General features: G+C 40.5%; 1 protein-coding gene across 1 annotated transcript in view; it reads left to right on the top strand.

The window, feature by feature from the left end:
* Positions 1-25,191, top strand: part of LOC137346753 (lissencephaly-1 homolog) — a 119,882-nt gene that overhangs the window by 68,471 nt on the left and 26,220 nt on the right. The window contains exons 5-8 of the mRNA XM_068010534.1: positions 637-843; positions 5,077-5,245; positions 7,674-7,776; positions 10,945-11,173. Of these exons, the coding sequence (XP_067866635.1) occupies positions 637-843; positions 5,077-5,245; positions 7,674-7,776; positions 10,945-11,173 (708 nt within the window). The remainder of the gene's footprint in view (positions 1-636; positions 844-5,076; positions 5,246-7,673; positions 7,777-10,944; positions 11,174-25,191) is intronic.

Here is a 25,191-nt window from a genome sequence, read left to right as displayed (position 1 = left end):
TTGAATTCTACATTCTGCGAGATTATGGAGCAGCTTGGGAATAAGTAGGAATATCCAGCTACAGAACTAAACCTTCGTCTTAATTTGGTGCCTAAATTGCATTTCTCTTGCAAGGGAGTTTTTCTGCATCTAGCAGGTTAAATGATTATTTCTATTAAACTTCCTCTCTTTTGCTTTTGATCACAAGATAGGCAACCTTGATTCTTACCTTCCCCCAAAGGAAATCACAAGAAGCATTTAGAAAGCTTTAGTATTCAGTAGAATTCTGTCGAACTCTTTAAAAATGTCTTGAAAATGCAAGAAAATTCTCTCGAAACAGCAACTTGATCTTAAAAAAAAAACTCATTTTGGTTAATTTCAGTTACAAAAGGTTATTTTTTTACATGTGATAGGTCCCATATTCCATCAGGTATTTATTTATGGTCAGTACTGAAGTGTACCATGTTGCTACAAGTTCTCAAAATGCCCTTGGTGGAAATGATTTACCAAACTGCAATTGGCTCTTTCAGGATCGTAGCCCACAGTCACTGCTGCTTCCTCTTGCTCCAGTATGCTTCCAAGTTTCAAGGTTTGATTTACTTCTCCTGAATTTTATAAATAAAATCCTGAAGAGTTGTACTTCATTCTGCTTAACAGGTTATGGAATTAGAGTCCAAACTCAACGAGGCAAAAGAGGAGTTCACTTCAGCCGGGCCTCTGGGTCAAAAACGTGATCCAAAAGAATGGATCCCGCGTCCTCCGGAAAGATACTCGCTGAGTGGGCACAGAAGTCCAGTCACACGGGTTATTTTCCATCCAGTTTTCAGTGTCATGGTATCAGCCTCTGAAGATGCCACAATAAAGGTAAAGAATCCTTTGAAAATATTTGCTACTTCGAATATGTAAACCAAACCGAGCCGAGCCACAGGAGGATTACGTAATGTGTGTCTAATTTTCCATCCAGGTATGCCTGTTCCCAAATAGTGGGCTTGGATCCCTTGTTTAACTGGTCATACCCATGGTAAGAGAATAGCTGGCTCTGAATGGAAAATGGAACATGTATTTGAGAAAATATAATTCCACATTGCAATTTTTAAATTCAGTACAGTATCCTGCTTTTTATTTTGAAGAATAAAAGTTAGGGATTTGCAATTCTTTAATTGTACATAACAATGTTAATCTTATTGTGCAGTATTGACTTTGGATGATATGCTGTCTACTGTTAACTGAGTTTTTTATACTGAAGGATATGGGATGTGAAGTGACTTTCCTGTTTGAATTAAGCAATTTTAATAAAAGCGCGTGAAACTTTTTTAACTTTCACTGGTGATTTAAATTAGACTGTGTGTGACAAGTCATATTTACTAGGAATAGATCTTGAGTAATTGAGTACCCTGGGCAGGTGGTCTTTGGAGTAGTTTGAGTTCAGAATGGATTTTAACTACTACTTTTCTTGACTTGTACTTAATTACCTCTCACTGTCATGAGATATTTTTCATGTGGGAAAATTCTATATAGCTAAACAATGGGGATGTGTGGTTTGGGCACATTTTTTTTCATTCGTGAGGACTATAGATCATTTTTTTTTTATTAATGTGCATTAAGGTTATTGATCCCTAAGCACAGTTATGAAAAGGCATCAAAGACATGGTAAACATTGGTTACCGTGTACACACACAATTAGTGCTGGCACACGACGGACCAGATAAACATGCATAAAATTTGAAAACATTATGCCGAGTGGTGAGTCCATGAATTGTATGTTTGCAATTCAGTTGGCCACTAAACCTGGTCTGTCTTGTGGTTTGGTGTTAGCTGAAGCTGTCTGTGGTTACTGCCTCATAATTACTGCCAGGTGTATGCTGCTCTAGAAAGTCATAGTCTACCTTTGACGGTATTGCAGTTTAATATTGCATGTCTAATTCTTTTTAGGTTTTTGGTTAATTTTCTGCCCATCTCTCCTTAAACCACTGATTCATACTTGGTATACCAGCAGCCCTTTATTGTCCCCAAATGTCTCCTTTTGCATGACCTTGGACAATGAGGGTCAGCAGGTTTTGGACAATGAGGGTGATCATTACCTGAATCAAGCCTGTCATCACATGACATGTGTATGCACATTGCTAACTGTTGACTCCTATTCCAATCAAGGCAAGAGACGACATTTTTTTCCTCTGCCGCACACCTGCGCAGTGGTATCAACGTAACTTGTTTAGCTCCTATTCCTGTCAGCTAATACAGCACAAAAAGTGTTTTACCATTTAAGGACTTTACACCTTCAGGAGTTGTTGTAGAAATGACAAAAAAGAGGATTAGGAATAATTACTGTGTTTTGGACCAAGTTTTTGATAGGGTACTTTTTAATGTTGCAAAGAGTTTCCTAAATAGTATCCTGACTATAGCAGAATATTTGTGTCATCATACAGTTGTATTTCAATTTGGCTTCAGTTCAGATTGGCTTTTCTTTTCCTGCACATTTGTTCAGTGATTTTCTTTTCTGCATGAATGCATGCTACCATACAGCTATTAGGCTGGTGTAGCTGGTGAGTGCACTGTTGCCATGCTTAGTCAGAGGGCTGAAAAGTGAAAATGGGCACTGCTGTAATAATGCATGCATTCTTTGACTTGCTGTGTAATGAAGGCAAATTGCTTCAGGAGGACAAGTCTTCTGCAAGATAGATGATTTCTGACATTTCTGTATGCTGTGTTTGCAATTTTGATCAAGTTTAGAACTCTTCAGGGATTCATCACTTGGAGTTCGCCATATGGTTAATTTGCTGAATGATGTCTAGAAAGAATGTAAATGCGTTCAAAGGCTTTCTGATTGTGCAATTTTCAAGTTATAGAGTAAAATTCTCTTTTTTTTAAAAAAAAAAAGTTATTTGTTATGGTGCTTGCTTTTCAAAAAAAGAGAATTGTTTTAATTGAGTCTGTGTCCTGTCCACCTGCCCACCCCGTCCCCTTAATCCTTTACAATGTTGAATGAAGTGAGTAGCAGAAGAAAGGGGGAAAATGACCTGGAACTCACTGTCTACAAGGGTGGTGGAGACAGATATGATTTCAAAAGGAAATTGGATGGATACTTGAAGGAAGTAAACTTTCAGGGCTATGGGGATAGACTTGAGATATGGGACTGACTGGATTGGTCTAGAGAGAGCTGGCCTGGACCTGATGGGCCGTATGGCCCACTTCTGTGCTGTAAATAAATGACTCTAAATAACCTCCATAGATTTATATTCATGTAGATTAGTAATATTTACTAAGGAATGGCGGCGCTGGTAGTCAATACATTTTGTAACTTTTGTAATGGGATAAATTAGCTGCCTATTTAGCAGAAAGTGAACATTTTTTTCCAAGACTAGAAATAGCTATGAATGTGGCCATCACATTGGCACACAATTGTCTGTCATGTTATCAACTCTTGCTAAACCTTAGCAGGACTATAATAAATGTATCCAAAATGGAGCAACTAGAGTTACCGTGCTGTTTAGATTAGAGATACAGCACTGAAACAGGCCCTTCGGCCCACCGAGTCTGTGCCGAACATCAACCACCCATTTATACTAATCCTACACTAATCCCATATTCCTACCAAACATCCCCACCTGTCCCTATATTTTCCCTACCACCTACCTATACTAGTGACAATTTATAATGGCCAATTTACCTACCAACCTGCAAGTCTTTTGGCTTGTGGGAGGAAACCGGAGCACCCGGAGAAAACCCACGCAGACACAGGGAGAACTTGCAAACTCCACACAGGCAGTACCCGGAATCGAACCCGGGTCCCTGGAGCTGTGAGGCTGCGGTGCTAACCACTGCGCCACTGTGCCGCCCAGTCTAGTGTAATCAGTAAAATATCTGTGGGTGTATACATGCCATCTCCAAACTTTTTTTCATTTTGGATGGTGTTTCTAGGCTGCAGAAGGTTGACTAGAATTTGTCACCACAAAAGCTGCTTTGTGGAATTAGTTTATGATCAATTTTAAAACCCTGCATGCAGAATAACTTCAGGCATCCTGACTTTTTTTTGGAAAGATCTTGCTCATTAAACTCTCTTGGTAGGCTACTTCCACTCTCCACTGCTAAAAATCTGGACTGCAGATTCATGGCTTGCCCAAGTGACTGTTCACATGTCAGCCAGTGAGTGTCAGAAACCTAATGAACTATTGGGTATAAGAACTGAGCCCAAAGATATCCTCATCCGGTATCTACATATATGCACTTCGTAGCAGGATTCACTGAACAGCTATCCAGAATGGAAACTCATCACAAACAAGAACCTTTGGATCTACGTAACTTAATATCACAGTGGGTGGCACCCTTGCTCACCGGACTGCCAGGGAAGGTCTAGTAGGTTTTTCCAGCTTCCTGCATAGGCCTGTCAATTTGTATGCTGGCTGTAGTAGAATCTTGTTGCTTTGTTTTCAGTATTTAGTACTGATGGGTATGTCCATAAGACTACAAGCATGGAGGCAAATGAAACTATTTGCTTAAAAAAAAAGCACACAAGCAATGAGAAAGCAAAAAGGCCAGGACTTGTTTCTGGTTTGTATTTTAAAGAGGTCAGTTCCTTTTGCCCTTCAGTACTATTACTTTTAAAATGCTCATGTTTTTTGCCTTATAAGTACTATAATTTGCATGTCCATTTTTAAATAGAATTTGAGAGAAAGAAATACCCTTTCTTATCTACATGCACGAGTTACAGATTTCAATAGAAAAACTGCTATAACCTATAAAAAGGTCTAGCAGGTAGTTATGAAACTGTAAGTTGGCCATTGATTATTCAAATTACCACTTTCTGTTTGTATACCATTGTCTAAGGTAGAATTTGCATTCACAAAAATAAATTGCCTGCACGTCTGTTTGGAAGATATGGAAAACCTGATTGGCTGACATTTGGAACCCAACATAATTTCTAATACCACTTCAGATATTACTTTCTCAGTGATAGCATGGATTGTATCGTGGAGCAGTGCTCACGTAATTAATTATTCACAAAGATGGTAGACTATCCTGCTGTGTGTAAATGAGAACATACAAAATTGGCAAACAATCCTGCAATTTGTTAACTCTGGTTTTGTATTCACCTGATAGGTCTGGGACTATGAGACTGGAGATTTTGAGCGTACACTGAAAGGTCACACAGACTCTGTACAAGATATCTCCTTTGATCAGAATGGCAAGCTGTTGGCATCGTGCTCTGCTGATATGACCATCAAGCTTTGGGATTTCCAAAGCTTTGAATGCATTAGGACTATGCATGGTAAGAATCTATTTCTGGGGCAGGTGGGTTATCAGTGTAAGAGAAGCAGAAATGTCCTTAAAATTGGATTTTCACCTCCTGTATATTTACATAAATTGCATTTTAATCAGATTAGTACTTCATAAATCTAATTGTAAATTTCATTCATTGTTAAAAATGATAATTCCTAGACCAAGGAGAATTTTTCTTTCAACAATGCTTTTGAAATTGTTTCAAATAATTTTTATCTCCATAGGGCGAGATTCCTACTTGGCCCACTGTTAGATCATTCAGTGTCGAGCAACCTTTCTAATCCAGAAATGGTATATGCTGTTTACCACTTTGAAATGAAACTGGTCACATGATGTGTGAGAAAGTTGTTGGTGTCTTGTCTTGAATTCTTTCCTTTCTGCCTTGCTCCTCCCACCCACCTTCCCCAGTGAGAACACATCTTCACAATAGTTCAGTTGCAATTTATGTACAGGGTTGTAGGCACAGTTCTGCACACTGCAATTTTACTGCTCTCCAAATGCTTTTTATAGATATTGTTTCATGTTTGTTTACTGGTAGCTGTGCTGATTTTAATTGCTATAATTGAAGTTTTAAATGCAGAAGTAGAATTCCACTGAGGTGGAGAGACTATCCAGGAAATAGCACAATTTTGAATTTGGGTTGTCTAAACCAGGGCTGTCCATACTACAATATGAACAGCCATGGTTTAGTTGGTTGTATTTATGCTTGCATTTCTTCTTTGCTGGTTTATCCTGTTTGGATTTCAAGTTCTGTCGTTGCCAACAACTTTGACAGATTGCAGATAAAGAACATGGCTTTAAATTTTGCACATGGCCCACGAGGCTGTCTGATTCAGACATGTGAAGGCCATAAAGACAAAAGTCTTGGTCATCTGTGATCTAAAGCATGAGTACCCTGAGATTGTTGTGTGAGAAATCTCACCCTCTTTTCTCCTTCGTCTTCCTTCCCCATCATCAACCTCCCCAGCCTTTATTTCATATTGTACTTGTCAGCAGAAATATCTGGATTGGGCCTGTTAGTAAGACGATAAGCATTCTGGACATGGCAATGTAGTCATATTCAGGTTTTTCACTGAATTGTATGTAAAAACTAAAACTTTTATCGACATATGAGAAGAACCTGACTTAATTTGGTATTGTATCTCTTTATGGGTTTCGTTCTTTATCTCTGATCCATCAATCAGTTCAAATTTCTTTGGCATATGGTTTGAAAAATATCAGCGGCAAGTGCAAACCTTGATTTAGTGTGACAGAGTAGACTCCAAGAAAAGGGTAATTGTGCAAAATCATTAATTCCATTTCATCTCTGCTTTGTACTACATCTTGCCTTGCTGATGGCAACCCTGGTTAAAAGTAAGATAATTCGCCCTTGATATATAGTAGTTTTATTTGCAGGGTTACTGCCCATTTAATTATGTTTATGAACAAACTCAACCTGCCATCCTTGCATAACCAGGTCAGTTATTGACATCGTGGTCTAATGATGCATGACATCCCAAAGGTATGGAAGGACATCCTTGGAAATGATATCCTCACTGCCCAATGTATTACAGGATGATTAACATTTTGACAATTGTAATGATTTTTCAAACTAGTCTACATGATGGGAAGCAATACACATTGAGTATTTCTATTTGTCATGTTCTGTATCCTCAAAAAAAACTTGAATGTTGTGGAGCTGACTAATATATCTACAGCAATTCTTGCAGAATAATGAAAATTAAATGCCTGTTAGCTGGGCCTAATTGGTAGCTCTTTTGCTTGTCCAAGTCAGAAGGCTGTGGGTTGAGGCACTACTCCAGGACTTGAGTATATAAACCAAGCTGATAACCTAGTGCAGTACTTGAAGGAGCACTGCATTCTCAGAGATGCTGCTGTTTGAATGAGGTGTTAAGCCAATGTCAAGTTTACTTGTCAGAGTGCTTTAAGTGGATATGGCACTACTTGAATAAGATCAGTTGTCCTCAGCCAACACCACCAAAACAGATTGTGATTTGCTGTGCACATAATGGTTGTCTTTGCGTACATTACTGAGTGCATTCAGTGTACTTTCAGATATTACTGAAATGTGCTGAGACGCTATATAAGAGTAGGTCTTTCAAAAATATAAAGCTTTTATTTGGCACTGTGGCAGTAAGAATATTCAAAAGACAAGGAATCTAAGGCTAGCAAGTGTCCTTGTGTTAGATGCAATTTACTTTTTAAAAGAATTAATGCAGAAAAATTGTAAGTGGTGGAAATACAAAGCAGATGAGAGAAAAAGTGTAATGTTTTTGGATGGGACCATTTCCCAGAGTTTATGATGGGTCCTGTTTGAAGTGTTGTTTCTCCTTCAGATGCTGTATGAACTGTTACATGTTTATGGCATTTTGTTTTTTTTTAAATCCCAATCTAACTCGATTCTGTTTCATTTTCAGGCCATGATCATAATATTTCATCAGTAGCTATCATGCCTAATGGAGATCATATAGTGTCTGCTTCAAGGGATAAAACCATGAAAATGTGGGAGGTGCAGACTGGGTAAGTGCACAAAGAACATATAGTTAGCACTTCATATGAAATGTACTCAGCAAAGGGCTTACTATTAATTTTTGGCTGCTTACACTCCTATGAAGAACCTCAACCTTTTTCTGCATTAAAGGTGCTATATAAATGCAAGTTGTTACAGTACACACTGTACAGCAGCAGTTTTATTTATGTACAGTAATCCTTTGAAATGAAACTTGGTGCCACATATTCAAATCATTTGATTCAGTTATGGAAGCTGTCTATCTTGATAATTCCAGCAGTACCAACATTCCCTGAAAGCTACGTATAACATTTTGTGTACATTAAAATGAATAGCTTATTCTGCATTTTATTTCATGGTAAGCATATCTGGATAGAGCTACCAAACCTTTTTTAATGGTTTGACATCTAAATCCACTTGATGTTTTGAAAATACTGCAGAGTCTGTGTGGCAGATTTTTTGTCTTTCAGATATTACTTGTTCTGTTTCACTTCCCTGAAAGGGGGAATTCAATGCTCGCTCTGGGTTTGTTGAGTTAGTCACTTGTCTAACATTAATGGCATGTTTTTAACGGGCGCACAAATATATATAATTTTGCACTCAGAACTTTTATGTATGGATTCAAATAAATAATTACCTGAATGTGCAGGTAAATAAACCCAGTAAAACTAATATTTTGGATATTTTATTTTAATTCCTTCATGGGATGTGAGTGGCACTGGCAAAGCCAGCATTTGTTGCCTATTTCTAGTTGCGCTTGAGAAGGTGGTAGTGCGCTGCTGCCTTGAACCACTGCAGTCCATGTAGTGTAGGTATACTCAGTGCTTTTAGTGGAGGGAGTTCCAGGTTTTTTGACCCAGTGACAGTGAAGGAAGTCGGGATGGTGTGTGGCTTGGAGGTGGTGTTCCTATGTGTCTGCTACCTTTGTCCTTCTAGGTGGTAGAGGTTGCAGGTTTGGAAGGTGCTGTCAAAGGAGTTGCTGCACTGCATCTTGTATATGGCATAAGGGGGAGGGGGGCGGGGGGGGAAAAAGTACAAGAATGAAGAAACTTATGAGCGGGCCTAAGCTGTCATGTTTGGCCCTGAAAATGCCCAGTCTACCTCAAATTACCCTGGAAGGGTAATGTATCCAAAAGATTTGAGCAACAGATAAAGCTAGCTGTATCACGCTGCTACTATGCAGTAGCAACACGTGTGGTGTGCGCCCCTAACAGGATGCTGCCGTCAAGCCAAAAAGACGTCCTGCCTATCACACAAAAGATTAGTGATGTATGAATTTCAATGCCAGTGTGATGCTAGGTATATAGGCCATACATCCCAAAGACTAGCGGATTGTATCAAACAACATGTCCCTTCCGCTGTTCAAAATGGGCAAGGTGCAGGCCATACCCAACCAGCCTGTGCTTGCAAAACTCAAATCACAGTGTCCAACATAAGATGTGATTCCGCGATTGGACAACATTTGCTAAATAATCAGCAGTGTGCTAAGAATTACGCTGACAACCAATTTAAGATTGTCAGTAGGGCTCATGGTGTGGCGCGTACTGGAAGCTACATATTAATACACAGGGCCCTGTTTGTAGATAGAAGGAACAGGTACACACATTACGCCTGTTTCAGCTGAACAAAATAAGCGACAGCCATTCGCTGGTTCATTACTCAGGGCAATGCCTTGACCAATCAGAGTCAAGCTGCCTGGTTTAAATTTCAAACAAAGCTTGGTAGTTAACTGTCAGTCACCGTAAACTGGTGCATTCTCCATGGCAACGTCTCTACCAATCAGATTTCACTTGCCAACCAATCAGCACTCTCTTCTCATACAGTATAAGTTGTTGTTTTCCCTTACATTGGTTATTCTTGTGTATTGTCCTGATGAGTGCATGACGAAAAGCTTCGACAACATGTCTCTATTTTCAGCAATTCTAAATAAATAATCAGTTTATGCAAACATTGGTTAGCCACCTAGTACTGTCTGCAGTTTTAGGCATCCTATTGTTGAAAATACATTAAAATAATAGAGAATGCACAATATAGAGTGACCAGGTTGATGCCCAGTATGGGAAACTGTAGTTAAGAGGAGAAACTACAGGGACTATGTGAGACTATCTCCACAGAAAATGAAAGCTGAGCATATTTGAGATTTTTGAAATTCCAGAAGTGTTTTGGTGGAGTAAATATTTTCTTGTGATGGAGAGTCAGTGACGAGGGGTCATCAATGTAGCATTATCATAGTGAGGGTTAAGAGAAATTTCTTTACACAAAATTATTAACACATTGAATACTTTGCCACAGTGTCATTGAAGTAGAGACCATTGCATCTTTTAAGGAAAAATTGAATAAATATTTGAAGTAGAGAAAAATTTACGGTTGTAGGGAGAGAGCAGGGCAGTCAGATTAGTTTTGGGTTGTTCTTGTAAAGAACTGGCAGAGACCAAATGGCGACCTCCTGTGCTGTAACCTTCCATGGTCCTTTTACTGTTAGCTGGCTAGCTGATCAACTACCATTATAATGAAAACAGTTCCCAGGAAATGTTATCAGTTAAACTGTTGCATTGATTTTTATATGCAGGAACTTGCAGACTGAAGAAAGTGGTGAGGTCAGAGACTATTGCTATTGCATTTTTTTAAAATATGGTTGTTACAGGCATTGCATATCCCGATCCTAGCTATTGGTTATAGGTATTATAATTAACCTTATTGATTGCTGTCTTGGGATGCACATTTTTTTAACCATCTGGTTTAATAATGACCAGAATCCTTTCTTTCGCAATGCCATGTAGCTGACTCTTAACATTCCTATTAGTACCTTGTAACAATGTTCATGGTTTCTTTTGCTGCAGAAAATATACTTTTCAGTATTTGAAATTCAAGGAATTGTAATAACTTCGCGAGATGCTTTACAGGAGATCGAGGGCTCTGCTGGACCCATATAAAGAGTTCAACTGTATGCAAGCTAAAGCTGAAGGGCTTTTTTTAGAAGGAGGATAAGATTCAATGTTAAGTCTCAATCATGTGAAGAGTTTTCAAAAGGTAGTTTTAAATTACAGGCTTTCTTACAGGTGAACCAGCAATTTCATTAGTGATTTATAATGCTTCAAGTACTGTTTCAAGGTGTTAAGTGGATGAAGGAGGAGCATTTGATAACACAAATGATTGTAAATATAACTTTTTGCTTACAGTTATTGTGTGAAGACTTTCACGGGACATAGAGAATGGGTGCGCATGGTCCGACCCAACCAGGATGGTACTCTTCTGGCCAGCTGTTCCAATGATCAGACTGTCCGTGTATGGGTGGTAGCAACAAAGGAATGCAAAGCTGAACTTCGAGAGCATGAACATGTTGTAGAATGCATTTCCTGGGCACCCGAGAGTTCCTACCCAACCATTTTGGAAGCAACAGGATCTGAGGTAAGATTCAAAGAATTGGAATGGTTCTGTTTCAATCTGCATTCACAGATGATTTGAGATCCAAAACATGAACAATTTTCTTTCCAAGGAAAACTGGCTGCATTAAGGCCTTGATCATCAATAGTTCTGGAAAAATCTACATTGGCTTCAAAGGGTACTGTACTAACCAGAAATTTTAATTTTAAACTTAATCCAAAATATTTTAAGTTCTAATAAAAGGTGGCTGCTGGAAGTGTACCTGGTTACTCAGTAAGACACAGTTCAAATCTGCCAAATTTGAAGTATTTCTTTGTGTTTGTCTTCTGAGAATTGATTTGAGAGTGCCCAGTTAATTTGCAGCAAGACTGAAATTGGTGGACCAGATTATATTTACGGCCAAGAGATTACTTTCATTGTGGGATTGATCAGTATTAAAGGACAATTTTTAAAGGATCCAATCTGAAGTTGATAAAGCTTTTGTTTCTAAGGCTTAAAAGAGGTTCTTCTGTTTTCTCCTTTTTTTTCCAAAAATGTATTTGGTGCAGAATGCTTCAGTTGCACAAGAATAGAATCATAGAATGGTTACAGCACAGAAGGACGTCTTTCGGCCCATTGTGTCTGTGCCGGCTCTGAGAGCAACCGAGCTAGTCCCACTATCTTTATCACTGGCTGCAGTCCTTTTTGATTTTCAAGCCATGGTACACTAGAGCCTGCTTCCATCCATTTTCATTCGGAGGTAATGTAAGGTCACTTTGTCCAGTGTGATTGACAGCCAATGACCTTTGATTCTGGAGTAATTCTGTGTGATTGTGCATTTCTCTCCAAGTTCAAATGAAACTCTTTTCTTCCTTAAGGCTTTCCAATTTGGTTGTTGGGCATTGGTGAGAGTAATAGCAGTCCTTGGTTGTCTTTTTAAAAAAAAAAATCCAATCTAGTCCTATTAAAACAAAGATGAAAATATGCAATTTTCTTTGATTAGTGTCAGATTTCATTATTTGGTGTGGACTGTTGACGTCTGTTGAATCTGATTAGTGACTCGAAGAGTGCCGAGATGTATGATGAACCTTTGAACATTTAAAATCTTTTCTGTTATGGCTGTTGAGAGAAATCGTAAGTGGGTGTGTTAGTTTGAATCTGATTTTCTGATTCAAGTGTTTTTATTGGCTTTATGAATAAATGCATTTGCCATAAATTAGCAGATCGACAGGCACCTCAGTTAGATACCAAATGGGACTTCTGCGGAAGTTACAGCAGCCTTGGCAGGGGAACTCGTGAGGCAAATGATTTTCTGCTTCTGATAACTGAGTAAGAGTAAAACATGTTTTTTTGAATGTGCTGAATGTGCAGTAAGGCTTGGCAGACAGAGTTCTCATGGCTTTAAAGTTTGCATCAATAAGCACAAGATGACTGTGGTTGAAATACTGCTGCTAGTGGTAACATATCCCCAAAGCTTGATTGGAAGAGGGACTTTGTCAAACTTAAAATAGCACATTATCTACATTTGGCTTTTTGGTTAATTTGATTGTATTAGGAATATCTGCACATCAACTCAAAGTAATTTCTCATGATTCTGCCTCTCACATTCATTATAGTACATTCTTCAAATATCAAATGAAAAATTAGATACCCTTCTGGTCTAGAAGCAAGTTGCCAGTGTAGTTGGGGGAAATACAAATCTGTTTGATTTTTATAAAGCATACAAATGGCTTTGTGAACCTGTCCAAAGTTTGTCACACATCATCTTTCTACCATTAATTGTACTGAAACAGTGCAACCACTAGTCCAAATTTTATATTGATTCACTCACCATGATCATCTTATAGGAAAAATCCATTTAGGAATTGTTTTGAAATAGTGACTTTTGGATCTTAAGCTGTTCCTACATAAAATTTGGTTAAATAACCAACAAGTAATCGCAGCCCACAGTTCTCTGATATCTGTACTGTGGTACAATTAGTCAACTCATGGCTCACCTTAGGAATGTGAAGAACCTGAACCAGTGCTGCCAATGAGCTATTTCCTTTAGCAATATCTATGGTATCAGTATAGTAATAAAAACCCAACTATAAAATACTAATTTTTCAGAATTACACTAGCAGTGGACAATTTAATATAGCATCTAATTTCTGACATCAAAGTTTATAGCTATCATGACTAACCTAAAAGGGGAAATGAATTGTACACCTCTACTGAGTGTAAAACATTGTTGGAAGATTCGGTAGAATTTGAACTTCTGAGCAGCGGTTTGGTGTTGGTTCAGATGTTTGTTTGCTAGTGCCACACTTCAATCTGAGGCTGATATCCTTGGTACAGCTGAGTACTTGTTCCAAAGAATCTTCCTTTGTTTTGCTGAGCTTTCTTTTGTCATCATCTGAGGTTTCAAGGAAAGTAGCTTCTTGCTTTTGACCTGGATTTTGCAGTGGCAATGGCGCAACTGTCATCTCTGAAACTAACAGCAAATTCTGGAGTCCATAACGTGCACAGAACAATGTGGAAATCTCGAAGTTGCTGCCAGTGGTTGGTTCTGCAGTTCCTTGTGGGGTGCGCTGTTGAAGTTCCAACCGCCACCCTGTTTCTCCCCACTCTTTTCTCCCCCCCCCCCCCCACCACCGCAAGACTGCAGTCAAGTAGAAATGATTGAACAAATGAAAATGTACCCTTTTGTGCTGTTAGACTCAATGTAAAAACCCTTGCAAAAGTTATCCGTGGATAAGATGTAAATGGTTTTCAGCAGCATACATAGTTCATTTAGCAGCCTCACTGTCCCAGATAAGCTAAACCTTTTGTTTGTGGAATGCCAAATTTTTCCATTGATATATTTTTAAATGACTTTTTAATTACTTTTTAAAAATTTGTTTTATATTTCCACTTCTACCTTAATTCCCCATGTATATCCCAGTCATTTGTTTAATTATCTGTAAAATTTTAATTAAACATGAAAAATTCAGTGCATTTTACTTCCTGGTTTGCTGTCTGAGAACACTACAATTATGATTGGTTGCAGACCCCACTTGAAGATATCACTGTTGCTGGTTGCTTGGTGATCCCCTTGACCTGGCACCAGATTAAAACTGACATTAAGAAAGGGGAAATCCACACCTCAGAGATCACTAGATCTTTGTGGGCAGCTTTCATCCAAGTCAGCAGAGAGTGCTGCCACGTCACCGCTGACCACAAAATCCAGACCATAATTTTTGATGTAACTTCAGAAGTAATTTCACATCTCTACATGGTATCTCTTCAGTAATGTGCCCATAAGTTAGTGCCTACAAAAGTATGTGTTACATAACATCTTTGATGTATCAGTAATGTTTGCTAGTAGTACAACACTGTGAGCTTTGCTGTTGTAGTTTTGGTACAGTGATAAAAACAGACAAGCCATTGTTCCTAATTACAATTTTTTTCCCCAAGTCCTCAGAAAATTTTGAGATTTTTTTTTTAAAAAGAGACCAATGTCACACCAACTAGGCAGTGAAGCCAGGTCATCTTTGTAGCCCATTTAAATCCTTAATTATCATTTTACCTCTAGCTCTAAACTGATTTATGCACTAAGTTATCATTGTCACTTTGTTTATCTTCCTTTTGTTTCTACACTGCCAGATTGTTACTTAAGGCACTTTGACCACTTTTAATTTGTATGCAATCTAGTCACTGCAAATTCAGGATCAGTACAGACCCACTATTTTCATGGATCTTGTTCTGTCAGATCACTGACTTTCTCTTATGACATGCTAGGTGTGTTGGGCCGCGCCTTCTCTCATCATAACAAAACTGCATCAAGCTGCCAACATGCTGGCAAAGCTTCAAAATTAGTGATTGGAAGATTTTTTTAAAATTGTGTTGTTGTGGAGAAAAGAACACCAACTTTTAATTAAAAAAACTAAAAGTAACAATGAGACATACGTATTAGCTATACACAGGAAACAGTCCCCATTTGCTGAATTAACATCAAGTGGGCCTATGGAAGAGCAGCGTAGTAAGAAACCAAACTCTGCCAATATGGATTGGAAAGGATCCTGTGAAACTGGAATGTCTTGAGTAGCTCTTGTTTCTAGCCCTCATATTGCTGGTGTGGGTTCATTGTAATGTAACCGAACATTAGCATTCAATTGCCAAGCTTGCAATTATTTCTTCTAAAATGGTGCCCTCTCAAAACCCCTGTCGGATGATCGAGATCTAGAGAATTAATTATACAGACTTTAAACAAGCTTAAAATGTACTTCAGTGAATGGGTGCTGGTGAGATTGAAAACACAGCTTCCTTCACTTAGTTACTCAGGCTCATATACATACAAATGTAAGAATTAGGAGCAGAAGTAGGCCACTCGGCCCCTCGAGCCTGCTCCGCCATTCAATAAGATCATGGCTAATCTGATTGTAACCTTGACTACTCATTCCCACCTACCCCCGATTACCTTTCACCCCCTTGTTTATCAAGAATCTATCTACATCTGCCTTAAAAATATTCAAAGACTGCTTCCGCTGCCTTTTGAGGAAGAGTTCTAAAGACTCATGACGCTCCGAGATAAAAAAAAAAATTCTCATCTCAGTCTTAAATGGGCAACCCCTTATTTTTAAACTATGACCCCTAATTCTAGATTCTCCCGCAAGGGGAAACATCCTTTCCACATCCAGCCTGTCAAGACCCTTCAGGATCTTATATGCTTCAATCAAGTTGCCTCTTACTCTTCTAAACTCCAGCGGATACAAGCCCAGCCTGTCCAACCTTTCCTCATAAGACAACCCACCCATTCCAGTTATTAGTCTAGTAAACCTTCTCTGAACTGCCTCCAACGCATTTACATCCTTCCTTAAATAAGGCGACCAGTACTGTATACAATACTCCAGATGTGGTATCATCAATGCCCTATATAACTGAAGCATAACCTCCCTACTTCTGTATTCAATTCCCCTCACAATAAACAGTAACAATCTATTAGCTTTCCTAATTACTTGCTGTACCTGCAAACTAACCTTTTGCGATTCATGCACTACGACACGCAGCTCCCTCTGCATCTCCGAGCTCTGCAATCTCACCATTTAGATGATATGCTTTTTTGTTCTTCCTGCCAAAATGGACAATTTAACGTTTTCCCACATTATACTCCATTTGCCAGATCTTTTCCCACTCACTTAACCTATCTATATCCCTTTGTAGCCTCATGTCTTCTTCACAACTTACTTTTAATAGAGAACTGTTCAAAACATACATGCTGCCTTTTTTAAAAAAAAAAGGTTGAGGGAGTAGCTACAGGGCTATTGCTTAGTGCATGTGAACTTTCAGAAGGTTTTTTGATTAAAGAAAAGCGTTCTTTCTTGCTCTGTCTTTTGTTAGTCCCCACCTAAATCCCAATGTTTAACCTCACTTCATGGCATATCAATGGTAGTAATTCAATAAATATCTGATAGTGGTGATAGGTAGTACATTGGGTGCTACTGCATCTGCTTCTCGAAGTCAGATGTCAAAAGATGGTCAGTATTTCTAACTGTCCAAGGGTCTAAACCAGCCTTTCTTGTTAAACAGTTTTATATTGGACAGTTTATTGTGCTTCCATTATTTACATTAAAGTATTTGCTTCCCCAAAGTGATTTTTCTGATGTAAATCACCAAAAGTAACTAAACTTTTTTGTTTAAATAATCTATTGTATAAATCCCATCGATAATTCAATAAACCTACTATATAAATGTATGTATGATTATGGTTTAACTTTCCATTTAATGGGTATATTTATCTTCTGACTCCAGACCCACCTCGACAGCACCCCACCCCTTTTGACACATTCACTGTTACTGTGCTATCAGACTGCTTGCCTGACATCCAGCCTTGGATAAGCTATAACTTTCTCCATCTAAACACTCTGAAGGCTGAGGCCATTGCCACCACCACCTCCATCCATCTCCCAGACCATTGTCGCAGATTGAACCAGACTTCTCTCAACTTCTGCTGAGCTGCACTTCCAACCCCATGTCCTCTCCATCACAAAGACTACCTACTTCCAAACTTAACATTGTATGTCTCCACTGAAGCTCTCATTCATGCGTTTTATCCCTCCAGATTTAATTTCTTCACTGCTCTCTTGGCCGGCCTCCCTTCATAGAAGCATAGAGAGCAGGAGTAGGCCATTCGGCCCTTCGAGCCTGCTCGCCATTCATTATGATCATGGCTGATCATCCAACTCAGTAACCTGTTCCCGTTTTCGCCCCATATCCTTTGATCCCTTTAAACCCACGAGCTATATCTAACTCCTTCTTGAAAACATACAATGTTTTGGCCTCAGCTGCTTTCTATGGTAGCGAATTCCAGAGGTTCACCACTCTCTGGGTGAAGAAATTCCTCCTCATCTCAGTCCTAAAAGGTTTACCCCATATCCTTAGACCCCTGGTTCTGGACTCCCCCACCATCAGGAACATCCTTCCTGCATCTACCCTGTCCAGTCCTGTTAGAATTTGAGGTTTCTGAGATCTCCCCTCACTCTTCTGAACTCCAGCGAATATAATCCTAACCGACACAATCTCTCCTCATACGTCAGTCCTGCCATCCCAGGAATCAGTCTGGTAAACCTTCGCTGCACTCCCTCGATAGTAAGAACATCCTTCCTCAGATAAGGAGACCAAAACTGCGCACACTATTCCAGGTGTGGCCTCATCAAGGCCCTGTATAATTGCAGCAAGACATCCCTGCTCCTGTACGCGAATCCTCTCGCTATGAAGGCCAACATACCATTTGCATTTTTTACCGCCTGTTGCAGCTGCATGCTTACCTTCAGCGACTGGTGTACGAGAACACCTAGGTCTCATTGCGTATTCCCCTCTCTGTTTATAGCCTTTCAGATAATTTACCTTCCTGTTTTTGCTACCAAAGTGTATAACCTCACATTTATCCACATTATACTGTATCTGCCATACATTTGCCCACTCACTCAACTTGTCCAAATCACCCTGAAGCCTCTCTGCATCCTCCTCACAACTCGCCCTCCCACCCAGTTTTGTGTCATCTGCAAATTTGGAGATATTACATTTAGTTCCCTCAGCTAAATAGTAATGTATATTGTGAATAGCTGGGGTCCTAGCACCGATCCCTGCAGTACCCCACCAGTCACTGCCTGCCATTTGTAAAAAGACCCATTTATCCCTACTCTTTGTTTCCTGTCTGCCAACCAATTTTCTATCCATCACAATACACTACCCCCAGTCTCTTGCGCTTTAACATTACACCACTAATCTCTTATGTGGGACTTTGTCGAAAGCCTTCTGAAAGTCCAAATAAACGACATCCACTGGCTCCCCCTCATCAACTCTACTAGTTACATCCTTGAAGAATTCTAGTAGATTTGTAAAGCATGATTTCCCTTTCGTAAATCCATGCTGACTCTGTCCGATTCTATCACTTCTCCAAGTGCTCTGCTATAAAATCTTTGACAATGGACTCTAGAATTTTTCCCACTACCGACGTCGGGCTGTCTGGTCTATAATTCCCTGCTTTCTCTCTACCTCTCTTTTTAAATAGTGGGTTTACATTAGCTACCCTCCAATCTGTAGGAACTGTTCCAGAGTCTATAGAATCTTGGAAGATGTCCACCAATGCATCCACTATTTCTAGGACCACTTCCTTAAGTACTCTGGGATGCAGACCATCAGGCCCTGGGGATTTATCGGCCTTCAATCCCATCAATTTCCCCAACGCCATTTCTCTACTAATACTGATTTCCTTCAGTTCTTCTCTCTCACTAAACCCTGTGTTCCCCAACATTTCTGGTATGATATTTGTGTCCTCCTTTGTGAAGACAGAACGAAAGTATGCATTTAGTTGGTCAGCCATTTCTTTGTTCCCCATAATAAATTCCCCTGTTTCTGACTCTAAGGTACCTACACATGCCTTCACTAATTTTTTTCTCTTCACATACCTATAGAAACTTTAACAGTCAGTTTTTATGTTCCTCGCAAGCTTGCTCTCGTACTTTATTTTCCCCTTAATCAATCCCTTGGTCCTTCTTTGCTGAATTCTAAACTGCTCCCAATCCTCAGGTCTGTTGTTTTTTTCTGGCGAATTTATATGCCTCTTGCTTGGATCTAATGCTATCTCTAATTTCCCTTGTAAGCCATGGTTTGGCTACCTTTCCCTTTTGTGCCAGACAGGAATAAACAATTGTTGCAGTTCATCCATGCACTCTTTGAATGTTTGCCATTGCCTTTCCACCGTCGTCCCTTTAAGTAACTTTTCCCAATCCATCAGAGCCAACTCACGCCTCATACCTTCGTAATTTCCTTTACTAAGATTCAGGACCCTAGTCTCAGAATCAACTACATCACTCTCCATCTTGATGCAGAATTCTTTCATATTATGGTCGCTCGTCCCCAAGGGGTCTCGCACAACTAGATTGTCAAATATTCCTCTTTCATTACACAATACCCAGTCTAGGATGGCCTGTTCTCTAGTTGTTTCCTCAATGTATTAGTCCAGAAAACCATCCCCGTATACACTCCAAGAATTCCTCCTCTACGATATTGTGACTAATTTGATTTGCCCAATCTATATGCAGATTAAGGTCACCCATAATTATGGATGTTCCTTTGTCGCATGGGTCTCTAATTTCCTGTTTAATGCCATTCCCAACATCACCACTACAGTTTGGGGGTCTGTATACAACCCCCACTAATGCTTTTTGCCCCTTAGTGTTTCTCAGCTCTACCCATACAGATTCCACATCGTCAAATATCTTTCCTCACTAAAGCGTTAATTTCCTCTTTAACCAGAAATGCAACTCCACCGCCTTTTGCATTTTGTCTGTCCTTCCTAAATACTGAATACCCCTGGATGTTCATTTCCCACTCCTGGATGTTCATTTCCCATCCCTGGTCACCTTGCAGCCATGTCTCCGTAATCCTGACTATATCATACCTGTTTACATCTATTGGCGCAATTAATTCATCGACTTTATTGGGAATGCTCCGCACATTAAGGCTTGTCTTTGTAACGTTACTTGGCCCCTTCCCACTATTTTTCACTGTGGCCCTGTTTGATTCTGGCCCTTGATTTCTCTGCCCATCACTTTTCTTATTCCCCTTACTGTCTTTTGCTCTTGTCTTTGATTCCCCCTCCTCTGTCTCCTTGCAAAGGTTCCCTTCCTCCTGCCATTTTCGTTTATACCTTCCCCAACTACTCTAGCAAATACTCCCCCTAGGACATCAGTCCCAGTTCTGCCCAGGTGTAACCTGTCCAGTTTGTACTGGTCCCACCTCCCCTGGAACCGGTTCCAATGTCCCAGGAATCTTAAAACCTTCCCCCTCACACCATCTCTTAGCCTTGTATTCATCCGATATATCCTGCTATTTCTACTCTGACTAGCACGTGGCACTGGTAGTAATCCTGAGTTCACTACCTTTTGAGGTCCTACTTTTCAACTTGCTTCCTAACTCCCTGTATTCTGCTTTTAGGACCACATCCGTTTTTTAATTCATCTAGCTTCAACTCAAACAAAACTCTGCCACCTGTATTCTATCCCACTCCAATTCCTACTACCCATACCTGTTCTTCCTGACTCACATTAAGTTTATCCAAACAGCCCCCACCCCAGCATGCTTTATGTATATGGTTAAATATCCATGGCCATAATCCTATCTCTCTAACCTCCTGCAGCCCTATGTCACCCAGTTTTCAAACTGCCCCTGGCTCCAGTTTCGCCTTGCATCACACCATTGGCAGTATACATTGAGCTGCCTAGGTCCCATCCTCTGCACTTCTCTCTCAACTCCTTTGCCTCTCTATCTCCAACTTCTCCTTTAAGACCCTCCTTAAAAGCCATCTGTTGGACCAGGCTTTGAGATGCTTTTCAGTGTGGAAGGTGACATATAAATGCATTCAATAAATAATAATGTTCTATAACTAGAACTGGATAAAGAAAGAGACTTGCATTTATGTAGTGCTTTCCTTGATCACCGGATGCCTCAAAAGTGCTTTAGAGGCAATGAAGTACTTTTGAAGTGTAGTTACTGTTGTAATTTAGGAAATGTGCAGCAAACTCTCTCAAACCTCAATGTGACAATGATCAGATGAATTTGTTTTTGTGATATTGATTGGGGGATAAATATTGGCCAGGACACCAGGGATAACTCCTCTGCTCCTCTTTGAAATGGTGCCATGGGATTTTTTACGTCCCCTCAAGCAAGCAGATGATGCCTTGATTTAACATCAAACCTGAAAGACGACATCTATGACAGTGCTGTATTCTTTCAGGAATGCACTGAAGTTTTTTTTTCTTTGGGATGTGAGCGCTGCTGGCAGCATTTATTGACATCCCTAATTGCCCTTGAGAAGATGGTGATAAGCCACCTTCTTGAACCGCTCCAGTCCATATGATGTAGGTACATGCAGAGTGCTGTTGAGGAGTTCCAGGTTCTTGACTCAGCAACAGTGAAGGAAGGGCGATATAGTTCCAAGTCACGATGGTTTGTGGCTTGGAGGGTAACTTGCAGGTGTTGGTGTTTCCATGTGCTGTTACCCTTGTTCTTCTAAGTGGTAGAGGTCAAAGGTTTGCAAGGTGCTGTCAAAGGAGCCTCGGCGAGTAGCTGCAGTGCATTGTACAGATAGTACTCTCTGCTGCCACTGTGAGCAGTGGTGGAGGGCGTGAATATTTAAGGTCATGGGTGGGGTGCCGATAAAGTGGGCTGCTTTGTCCTGGATGGTGTCTAGCTTCTCAAGTTTGTTGGTGCTGCACTCATCCAGGCAAGTGGAGAGTATTCTATCACACTCTGTCTTGTGCCTTATAGATGGTGGACAGGCTTCGGGAAGTCAGGAGTTGAGTTACTCACCGCAGAGTTGGCAACCTCTGACCTAGCCACAGTATTTATGCGGCTGGTCCAGTTCAGTTTCTGGTCAATGGTAACCGCCGCCCCCCAGGCTGCTGTTGGGGGATTCAGCAATGGTAATGCTGTTGAATGTCAAGGGGAGATGATCAGGTTCTGTTGGAGATGGTCATTGCCTGGCATTTGTGTGGCGCAAATCTTAGTTGCCACTTCTTACCCCAAGCTTGAATATTGTCCAGGTCTTGCTGCATACAGACACAGACTGCTATAGTATCTGCTGAATTGCAAATGGTTCTGAACACTGCAATCATCAGCAAACATCCCCACTTCTGACCTTATGCTGGAGGGAAGGTCATTGATGAAGCTGAGATGATTGTCGTCCAACAACCACAGCCATCTTCCTTTGAGAGAGAAGTGGCAGTGAATTAAACACTAAAATAAAAGCAAAATACTGCGGATGCTGGAAATCTGAAATAAAAATAAGAAATGCTGGAACCACTCAGCCGATGCTTGGTATGACTCCAGCCAGTAGAAAGTCTCTCCCCTCCCGCCCCCCACTTCGGATTTCCATTTACTTCAATTTTGCTAGGGCTCCTAGATGCCACACTGGTCAGATGCTGCCTTGATATTTCACCTCATCTCTTGAATTTGCTGTTTCGATCATGTTTGGGTCAAGGCTTCAATGAGCTCTGGAGCTGAGTGGCCCTGTCAGAACCGAAACTGAGCATCGGTGAGCAGATTATTGCTGTGGTAAGTGCTGCTTGATAGCACTGTCGACACCATCACTATGCTGATCATCAAAAGTAGACTGGGATGGTGATCAGATATGTCCTGCTTTTTATGGCATAGCTGGTCACTTTTCTACAATATCGGGTAAATGCCAGTGTTGTAGCTGTACTGGAACAGCTTGGTTAGGGGCACAGCTAGTTCTGGAGTACAAGTCTTCAGTGCTATTGCCGGGGTGTTGTCAGGCCCATAGCCTTTGCTGTATCCAGTGCTTTCAGCCATTTCTTGATATCACGTTGACTGAATCCAGTTGGCTGAAGACTGGTATCTGTGATGCTGGGGACCGCAGGAGGAGGGTGAGATGGATTATCCACTCTGCACTTCTGGCTGAAGATGGTTGCAAATGCTTCAACCTTGTCTTTTGCATCCTTGTACTGGTCTTCCCCATCATTGAAGATGGGATGTTTGTGGAGCCTCCTTCTAGTTAGTTGTTCAACTGTCCTCCACCATTCACAATTGGATGTGACAGGACTGCATAACCTTTATCTGATCCGTTGGCTGAGATCACTTAGCTCTGTCTATCACATGCTGCAATGTTTAACATGCATGTAATCCTGTGTTGTAGCTTCACTAGGTTGACACCTCATTTTTAGGATGCTGTTCTACACTTATTGAACCAGGGTTGATCCCCTGGCTTAAATAAAAGCAAAATACTGCGGATGCTGGAAATCTGAAATAAAAACAAGAAATGCTGGAACCGCTCAGCAGGTCTGGCAGCATCTGTGGAAAGAGAAGCAGAGTTAACGTTTCGGGTCAGTTACCCTTCGGAACTGACAAATATTAAAAATGTCACAGGTTATAAGCAAGTGAGGTGGGGGTGGGGCAAGAGATAACAAAGGAGAAGGTGCAGATTGGACAAGGCCACATAGCTGACAAAAGGTCACGGAGCAAAGGCAAACAATATGTTAATGGTGTGTTGAAAGACAAAGCATTAGTACAGAATAGGTGTTAACGGACTGAATATTGTACAGCAGCAAGTGCAAACGTGAGAAAAAACAGTGGGTAAGCAAACTGAACAAACTAAGATGAAATGAAATAAATGCAAAAAAAAAGGTTGTAAAAAATGTAAAAAAAGAAAAAACAACTAAAAATGAAAGTAAAATGGGGGGCTGTCGTGCTCTGAAATTATTGAACTCAATGTTCAGTCCGGCAGGCTGTAGTGTGCCTAATCGCTAGATGAGATGCTGTTCCTCGAGCTTGCGTTGATGTTCACTGGAACACTGTGCGGTGGTCACTCCTACCAATACTGTCATGGACAGATGCATCTGGGACAGACAGATAGATGGTGAGGTCAAGCAGGTTTTCCCCTCTTGCTGGTTCCCTCAGCACCTGCTGCAGGCCCAGTCTGGCAGCTATGTCCTTTAGGCCTCGGCCAGCTCGGTCAGTAGTGGTGCTATTGAGCCAATCTTGGTGATGGACAGTGAAGTACTCCACCTAGAGTACATTCAGTGCCCTTGCTACCTTCAGTGCTTCTTAGTGGTGTTCAACATGGAGAAGCACTGTGTGAGGCCAGACAACAGGAGCTTTCCTTGCCCATGTTGGACCTGATGCCATGAGACTTCATGGAGTCCTGCCCAGTTGTATACCACTGTGCCGCCACCTCTGGAAGGTCTGTCCTGCTGGTGGCACAGGACATATCCAGGGGTGGTGATGGAGAAGTCTGGGACATTAGTTGTAAGGTACGATTTGGTCAGTATGACTGTTGGGCTGTTGGTTGACGAGTTTGTGAGACAGCTCTCCCAATTTTGGCACAAGTCTCCAGACGTTAGTAAAGGGGACTTTGCAGGGTCGACAGGGCTAAATATACTGTTTACAGTGCCTAGGGCAATGCTGAGTGGTCCATCTGGATTTTTTTTTTCCAACTTTTCTATGACAGTTTGGTGCAGTTGAGTGGCTTGCTAGGCATAAATGGATATTTTAATTATCAGTATTCTACAATGGAGGAAAATTGCTTTTATTAGATTGTAATGCAAAGATGCTATTGCACCTCTCAGGATTAGACAGCTCAATTGCTCTTGTGACCCAGTTTGTAGCTACGCTTCTGATCGATCTGTGCATTGGAGCCTTGTGGGTACAGAAAGCATGTTATGAATCCCACTGTGGCCGTTATCCTTCCCTACTGTTAGCTGAAATTTTTTCTAGTATCCAGATTGTCAATTAGAAGGTCACCACAGATGGTAGAATCCCCTTTTGGTTTTTAAAAGTGTTTGCTTTTTAAATTTCTCATTTATTTCAGCTGTTTTCTGCCTTGAGCCCTTTAATTTCAGTTAATAATAATGATGGCGAGACTAGTTATTATTGTACATTCTACATAGTTTCACACTGAATAGAATATTTGGGACAGTGACTGAGTAGCAGCACAGTTCAGCTATTTGGCTGAATGGATGGCTTCCATTCAAAGATACTGGATTGTTAGAACAATTCAATTATTCACCATAAAACTGATAAAC

The sequence above is a fragment of the Heterodontus francisci genome, chromosome 30 (genome assembly GCF_036365525.1).
Source record: "Heterodontus francisci isolate sHetFra1 chromosome 30, sHetFra1.hap1, whole genome shotgun sequence".
NCBI classification, from domain to species: Eukaryota; Metazoa; Chordata; class Chondrichthyes; order Heterodontiformes; family Heterodontidae; genus Heterodontus; species Heterodontus francisci.
This window is presented reverse-complemented; position numbering and strand designations above follow the sequence as displayed.